The sequence below is a fragment of the Zootoca vivipara genome, chromosome 2 (genome assembly GCF_963506605.1).
Source record: "Zootoca vivipara chromosome 2, rZooViv1.1, whole genome shotgun sequence".
NCBI lineage: Eukaryota > Metazoa > Chordata > Lepidosauria > Squamata > Lacertidae > Zootoca > Zootoca vivipara.
Genome location: NC_083277.1, coordinates 13260818 through 13269264, shown reverse-complemented (window position 1 = coordinate 13269264; position 8447 = coordinate 13260818). Strand labels below are relative to the sequence as shown.

The window sequence follows — 8447 nt, the reverse complement described above, 5'->3', positions numbered from 1 at the left end:
CCACACACGCACGCACGCTGGAAATCTATTGGCTACGGCGCGCCGGGCGTCCCCTTTCCTGCGGCTGCATTGGAGGCGTCGAGAGCAGCCGGCCTGGTCCCGGGGAATTCCGGGAGCTGTAGTCTCCGAAGCCCGACCTTTCCCCCACTAGTTAATCTGATTTAATTCAGCGCCAACATGCTGCTCGTGCTGATGCTGTAGGCAAGCAGCCCTGCCGTTTATAAGAGCTGCCAAAATAAAAGGTAAGGGAGCGAGCAGTCATTGATCCTGTCATGTGCATGACAAAGAATGGAGATTTCCCGCTGGAAGGGGACGTGGGCATCGGAGACAATGCATATAATCATAGAATCATAGAGTTGCAAGATCTCTATGCATGCACACGAAAGCTCATACCAAAATAAAAACTTAGTTGGTCTTTAAGGTGCTACTGAAGGAATTTTTTTATTTTACTTCGATCCAGACCAACACGGCTACCTACCTGTAACCAGAGTTGCAAGAGACCACAAGGGCCATCCAGTCCAACCCCCTGCCAAGCAGGAAACACCATCAAAGCATTCCTGACAGATGCAAAGTATTTTTGTTTTGAAAAAACAGGTGCAAAATAGGTCCCGTTTTCTTCTCCGCTTTCAAGGTGGGATATTAGAAGCTACCCATCAGCTTGCAAGGCAATGTGGCAAGTTTTCCTCAGCTTAACACAGTTTTAAGGTCCATTCATAAGTAGATTCGTAAATATGCTTCAGTTGCAGTTTTGAATACGCCTCCAGTTAGAACATTGAAGTGTTTATTTATAGTATTTGCTTAGCAAAAACTTATATACCACTTGAGTGTAATAAAAACTAAGCAACCTACAAGAATTGTTATTAAAATCATCCATAAAAAATAGTTGGACACAAATAATTAAAACATTTTAAATATAATTAAAATAACAGCAAGAGATTAAAACATGTTGATGTCTACATGTCTGGGTAGGTTTTCAGTGGGTGCCGAAGAGTATAGCAAAGGTGCTGATGTCAAGTGGCAGGGAGTTCCAAAGTGCAGGTGCTCTCACACAAAGATCAATTTCTTACAAGTGCAGAATGCATGTTATGGGGAACCTGTAACAGTAGCAGTTCCACAGAACAAAGCAGTTGAGTAGATACATATTGGGTAAACTGTTGATATGTAGAGGCCACAAACAATGCATTTTGCTCCTGTTGGCCACTAATTTTACTTTGACATTGTTGCTCTTTTTAATTTGATAACATACGTCTTAAAGGTTGGGACATTGTTACTTTTGATTGCTTTTATATTTGAGAAACTACTGTGTGGAAAGCAGAGTATAAATTTTAAAAAACAAAGTAAGCTTAATGTACAATGTCCATAAAGTGAGTGATGTCTCCAGACAGTGTTGAAAATAGCATTCAGTAAAAGTTTATTGGATCCACTACACACTTTGCTATAGCATCACATAGTGTGGATGTGACCTTTGTGTTTGCAGGCATTTTTGCCTTGTGGGTTGTATGCGTGTGTGTCTCTGTTTTTAGCCAAGTGAAGGCTGGTCTCCAGGTTTCCATGCTGACATGACTGCAAAAGGCGCTAAGTGCCACCCATCAGGAAAGGAAACGTTGCCCCAGAGAACTGTGTTGGCACCCCCCTTTTCCAACTGTGACACCACTTCCCATACTAGATTGTCATTGTGAGGTGCAGCACTGCAGGAAATGAGAGAGTTGCCTGCTGTTTTCATGCCTGGCAAATTCAATGCACCTCACATACAGCCTGGTATGGGAAGGGGTGGTTAGGGCTGGGAGAAAGCTAGTGATCACTAACAGCATGAGCTAGGCAAGTGTGTAAGGGGAGTGAAGTTGGGAGAAGAGAAGGAACTGCTTAGGATTTCTGGCCAGATGTGAACACAGTATGCTACCAAGTTTGTGCACATGTAGCAGTTGTTTTAAAAAATATAAAAGCATTACAGGGTAAGACCACTAAAAAAAAAGACGCTGGGAAGAATAGCAAACTGCACAGAGTGTGTGTGGAAGCTACTGGAAAACCTTCAACAGACCACACTCATCCTGTGTACAATTACTGAGGGGACACTGTAGTTACAAGTATGTATGACTACAGTTAGTGGTTTCTGGATTATAAATGAAATGAATTATGAATTCAGCTCCTACTCAGCAAGTTAAGAGCACACATATAAAAATAAAGACAATCAACACTAGAAGTCCCCCGAAGTGATTTTGAGGCACATTTCCCTCTTTCTAATCCACACTCTCTTCTTAAAGGATGTAGTCTCAGTTACCCAAATTACTTCTGATATTCCCCCTTTTCAGTTAAACACAATGAATATTCCAAGCTCGGTGTAAATTATAGCAAACCTCTTTAACCACAGTATTTCCCCAGCATGTGACTTAAAAACATAAGCAGTGATAATTAAGGGGTTGGCGCAAATGTCCTCCCCACCTTAGCACTGAGTTATCACAGTATATGTGAGTTGTCCACCACAGAAGTCAACATTACACGTATAATGTAGGAGGTGGGAGTCTATCATATTAATTCAGCATCTCCAACTTGTGATGCATTTTAAGTGTAATCAGATCCATGTTTCCCACCACTTTCTTCCCACCATCTATTTTGTAAAAAATATATATCACTTAATTGTAGAAAACCTTAAAGTAGTTTATGTAATCCTCCTGCCCAGAACAAAGACAAATCAAATTCTCATCTTTTACATTTTTAATGTATTTTATTTTTTTAAAAGAAAAAAGCCCCACAAAATCATGACATTCAAGTTGGTTATTGAATTTTTCTGTCACAGTCTGTGTTTCTGGGAATTAACAGAAATTGTTTATTATTAATTTAAACCACACACCAGAAATGAGACTAAAAATCAGGCTGGAGAGTGACAAAGAATAATCTGCAGGGGACTTCATCAAAATCAAAGTATGAGCATCCCTGACTGGGGTAAAGGGAGTTATCAGGGAAGGACCCTGAGCACCTGGATGTAGAAGATCAACGAATAGTTTTGACTGGGCTCTTAAAATTGCTGGCGGCCTGAAGCTGCAGCTGGTAAGCCATAGGGTGGATCTTGAATCCGTAAAGTCTGAAATAGAAAAGTGAAGGATTAAAATGGAAGATTCAGGGAAGAAAAGCTCGAACTGCTACCAGATATTTCAGTAAAAGGTAAACTTTCATTAATTTTCAAACTGAACACCCATTAGGAACACATCACCCATAGCACTGCCTGTGAGGCTGTGTGTAGGGAGGCAAAGGCTTCTCCCTATGGCTGGGGGGGGGGGTTTCCCTCTTCAGCATCTCACTCCATCCCATCCAAGAATTGAGGTTCTGGCTTCTTCCTTCTCCATCTTTCTGTCTAGGGAGGAGTGGAAGGAGTTCGCCTTCCAAATGCAAGGACTTGTCTGCCTCCTGTTCCCTCCTTCTGGCTCTCTTCAGAAAGGAACACAGACTTCTCATCATCATCCCCCCATTAAAAAATAATAAAAAGTAATAAAATTAAGCAAATGATTTCTTTGTGGACTTCAGACCACATCACAATTTGTGGGGGAATTGGCGTGTGAGGGAGTGTTGTTAAGGGAATGTGAGAAGCTGGGATGAATTGCCCTGGATTGCCACTTCTCCGGATGAATTGCTTATTTATGGGGTGACTAGTCTCTCTTCTGCATAGGCTCCGACCTTAGGAGTACTTTTATTATTCCTCTTCTCCATGGGGAAGTAATGTATCTCCCCCCACCCCGGTAATATTGAGAGTAAAAGGCTTCTCCTTATGATTATCTGGATATGGGGGTGGGGGGTGGGGTTTCCCTCTCCAGCATCTCACTCTTCCGCTTTCAGTCTCCACTCCACCTCCATCCAGGAATCAACACAAGGTTTGGCTGCTTCTTCCTTCCCACCTCTCTCTGTCTAGGTAGCAGTTGCCATGACATTATCCCATTTGCTTCTACATGGTTCCATCCTTATTTCAGACATTGTGACATATCAGTATATTGCAATGTTTAGCTGGTGCTATATCATGATGCTGAAAACCAGATGCTGCCCAACCCTACTTCATATGCAAACTATTGGGAGGCAAGTAGCACAGCCCAACCTGAACAGAGCTGGATACCACTTTTGAGCCAGCCTGCATCTCAGCCTTCTCAGTATCTCCATTCAAGTGATGGAATGGGTAGCAATAAGCTGGGCAGGTCAGCTAAGCAGTGCTGGCCCAGTCAAAAGGCAGTCCTGCTCTCAGGCTTTCTTTCACCACCAAGGATACCTGAGGTTTCTACTTTGTGGTAGAAACCTTCAGCAAATCCTCTCTCCTTACTAGTAGGATATTTTTGCCAGGAAGCTGGAATTTTCTTGGTGAAAGTATGTGTGGCTGTGGCTGCATGTGTGAGAGATGACCTCATAGCTGGGTATGGCTGGCCCTCAAGCAGGTTAGCTGGAAAGGATATGAGTAGCAAGCACCCAGTGGAAATAATAAGAGAAAATGTAGCTTTGGTTGGCTAAATTTAAGCAGCAAGGAAGGATAAACCTGTGATCCCAATACTCTCCTAGAATATTTTCACCTGACATCTTTTGAAGCAGTCTTACCTGGGCACAAATTGGTTAGCAGGTCGTTTCGGCCGATACTCAGGGTGCACCATAAACAACATGTGGGGGAAGCCTGTCCCAAAATAGGCCCCATCTGTGTGATGGTGGCGGGAAGATTTGGGGGTGTAGACATCCATGCACTTAGGGCAGTAAAGTTTAACCATGGCCTCCCCTGGGATATCAGATAAGCCTAGGAGTGAAGAAGAAAGCAAAGTTCAAAAAAAGGTGGCTTTGGGGCTCAGACCCACCATCATACTTTGGTGTTAGCAGTTAACAGTTTTCAAGCCTTTTAAACAGATGATTCAACAATAAAAATTCAGAAATAGCCTGTTTGCACAAGTACCCACCCTCAAGTTTTGATCCTACCTGCAACCCTCCTGCAACTCAAGAACACTGACATGCAATTCAACTTTAGACCCCTCCCATTAGCTCCTAAAAACCTCTTCCCCAGTACACAAACTCACCAATGGGCAGCATGGGCTGGTTCTCACAATAAACTCGGGGGCAGTAACCAAAGTCTCCTTGCTGGTATTTCTCAAGCTAGAAAAAAAGAAAGTGTTTGCAATAGAAATTAGGACTTCCTCTCCACATTGTTGGAAGACAACTCCAAAGTAAGATTGGTTAGGTCAGGAGGTCATCAAGAAAGGCCTTTAAGGAGTGCCAAATCTGTTCTATTACTGGTCACTTAGGACAGCCAAGAGGATATTATAGTATAAGTTAAAGTGCCGTTCCCTTCTTGACTTCTTTGCGTCTGATCTCAATGTGGCTATATCAGAGCATTAACAAGTAAGTTACAGGGTGACCTGCTTATACAACAGCATAGACATTCACCATTTGGGCAATTCCACGGTTTGTGAGGATGTAGCGGGCATGGATGAGGCCGTAGAGCATTTCAGCTGCCTGTTCAATCAAGTCACTCTGGTTAGGGTTGTCCTCAAGCTCCTCATCTACAAGAGGACAGGAAAAAGTCAAGAGCTAATATAAGAAAAGTACAGGAGGGCCATAGAGACTCTTACAGAGAAGAATGAAGGTTCCCCTGTCATGTGCTCTAGTCCACTGCTGAAACAATTAATCATCATCATCCCACCCCTCACCCTAAGGACCCAGGGCAGGTTACAACATTAAAACACAGTATTGAAAACATTTTAAAACACCTTACAGTCACAGAAATAAGGTGGGTCAAAAAATTATACACCTCAAGTGTCAAAAGCAAGGGTAGAAAGATGCAACATCCGATATGAACAGTTTCTAAGACCACATTACACCTCAATGCTGGCACTGCACATGTACAATTCTCTCTCGGCCTCTGTCTTTTACTCCCTTTCTTAGCACACCAAATTCTAGCTGTACAACTTAGTGACAAAACATATCCACTAATTTTGCCAGATGTACAGAATAATTAAGGAGGGAAAGTATCAGAAGCCTTTGCAGGTTTCTGATCTTGGCTAATAGACTATGGGTTTTATCTTACAAAGCAACAGCTTGCACAGCTGAACTCTCTACTCCCTGCTCTAGCCGTTCCACCAAACCACACAGTTTTTTGGGGGGGGGGGAGCGGTTCTGTTGTGTGAATGGAAGCAGTTCTGCTCATGCAATGACTTTGCTGGATTCAACCCAATGACATCTATGCTATTTATCAGATACATTAAATAGGCAACTTCATATGGAAAGACAGAATATAAATTAAATTTAAAAATATTTAATTGATATTTAATTAAGAACACATAATCAGGATTTCCAAAATGTATGGTTTCCAAGGCAAGCTGCTCCACAGAACTGGCCCAATAATTTACATCCTTGCAAATACTTAAACTCTGCTTTTACCGGTAATGAAGTCTCAGAAACTTCAATTCCAATTTCCCATGTGCACTAATGCCAGAGTAGAAAATCAGAGGGAGATTTTGACATTCTGAGCAATATACAGAATTTTGTTTTAGCAGAATATAAATAATTATTTTTAGAGTAGTATTTAACTAGCCCCACTCTTGGTTTGTTTGCCATTTTTTTAACAGGAAGTTGTCTCAAGTTAATAATCTCACAGACAGACAGGCTTTCAGAGAACTGTGCTTTATGTAGATAAACAGAAGCACCTTGCCACTAATAATAATAAACTTGTACCCATGCTATGTAAATTCTTATTACATGACAAAATGAAACTTGAAGTCTAGTCATTCCAAAATATGCAATATGTTTTAGGGTAGCAGTGTGCCCTCAGTAGGATAACCCTGTGACCACTGACCACATTTACTCTTAGTCCCAAATGTCAGGTGGTCTGTAAAACAAAAAGCACCCGCTCTCACCTGGTTCCAAATCGAGGATCATATCCAAGGCCTGGCGATAGTGGGGAACTTGCTCATTGAGGCCAGTAAGGTTGAACTTGTCTTGGATGTAATCTTCATCTACCTAGAATAGAAATAAAAAATACTCAAACTCAAGATCAGCCAAATAAACTATTCTCTACCAAGTGACTTATTCAGACTTCTCAGATCCCCTCAGCCTATTTGACATCTCATCCTATACTCACTGGGCAGTAAGCTCCATTGAACTCAATGGCATTGGGGTTGTTTTTTTTCTGAGTAGACAAGTAAAGCATTACAATGCAAGTAACTAGCTTCCTAAGATTTCCATGAACTTCCAACTAATATACAAAACTCTTCATCCTCTCAAGAAACCCAGGAGTCCCTGTTCACTGCCAACACCCTTCCCACTGCATAGTTAGGATATGTTTTTGTAGGGGGGAATCACGCCATTTTGCTCCCAGCCCCTTACTAAAGCTACACGCAAACACACTGAGGTCTTAATCCCAACTTACCTCACAGAAGAACTCATTGCCACGCATGGAGAACGGTGGCGGCAGCATCCCAACTCCTAGCTCCCAGCCCCTCTCTCACAAAATACACACACACATTTGTTGAGGCCTTCATCCCAACTCACCTCACAGAAGAACTCATTGCCACGCAAGCCACAGAACCAGGAAATCCAGGACACTTCCTCAGAGCTACTCATCTTCCCGTCCTCTATAGAAAAAAAAGGTGCATCAACATCCACATTTTCACAACCACTAACGTGCCTACTCTTCCAGTTTAACCAGGAAACAGCTCCTTTATAAAAAACACTTCTTATGCAAAGCACTTCAGTGGGTATAGAGTGTTTCAGCGCACCCTGTTCCAGTAAGACCGGTATTAGAGGAGAATCCAACGTGTTCCTTTCTACTTGAACAGCATCTCTCTGTTAGAACTAGGAAAAAAATCCCTTTGCAGACTAGTTTAACCTCTACCCATGCCCTGCCCTTCTATGCCTCAATAACTCACCTCAGGGGGCTCAAATGCCTCAAGGAGAGGAACACGGGGTGCAAACAAGCTCTGGACCGCTGAGGCCTCTGCCAGTTTCCACCGCGCACGCGCCACTCTCACTCATGAAAGAGCATCACGGGACAGTAGTACTTCAGAATAAGGCTGGAGTAAGCAAACAAGATAGAGGAAACTACAAGTCCTAGAGTGCAACCGCGAAGGAAATGGCAAGCACGTTCTGGGCCGCGGAGCACACTGGGATTTGTAGTCCAAAAGCCCTTTAAGCCGCTGCGCTTTTGAGAAGAACAGGTGTAGGTGGAGTGGTCCCAGACGATCAGTGAAAGGCGTCTAGGTAGAACGAATGTAAAGTTTGCCTCTGCCGCGCTAACCTATAACGAGTGCATTATGGTAAATAGCGCATCACGGCTCCGTCAGCCCGATGCAAATTCTCACCGCCGCTCATATTTGCCCCGATTGAAAAGCAGGCGGGCATAGCCTGGGGAATGGTTTTTCGGAAGGTGGGGTGGAGATAGCGAGCAAATGAAAACATACAGTATTATAACCCCATGGGAGGAAGAGAATTGGAAG

The 8447-nt window shown here is 42.9% G+C and overlaps 1 protein-coding gene across 2 annotated transcripts; it reads right to left on the bottom strand.

The window, feature by feature from the left end:
* Nucleotides 1-2690: 2690 nt before the first annotated feature.
* Nucleotides 2691-8030, bottom strand: CSNK2B (casein kinase 2 beta). 2 transcript variants are annotated; one of them, XM_035107178.2, is made up of 7 exons: nucleotides 7881-8030; nucleotides 7504-7586; nucleotides 6870-6972; nucleotides 5401-5516; nucleotides 5034-5109; nucleotides 4570-4759; nucleotides 2693-3079 (listed from the first exon to the last, which is right to left on the bottom strand). In XM_035107178.2, exons 2-7 carry the CDS (start codon nucleotides 7573-7575, stop codon nucleotides 2989-2991), a joined length of 648 nt encoding a protein of 215 aa, XP_034963069.1. In that variant the 5' UTR covers nucleotides 7576-7586; nucleotides 7881-8030; the 3' UTR covers nucleotides 2693-2988. The 2 variants fall into 2 exon arrangements, with proteins under 2 accessions (XP_034963070.1, XP_034963069.1); XM_035107179.2 differs by lacking the exons at nucleotides 7504-7586; nucleotides 7881-8030 and adding an exon at nucleotides 7382-7453 and having other exon boundaries at nucleotides 2691-3079.
* Nucleotides 8031-8447: the final 417 nt, after the last annotated feature.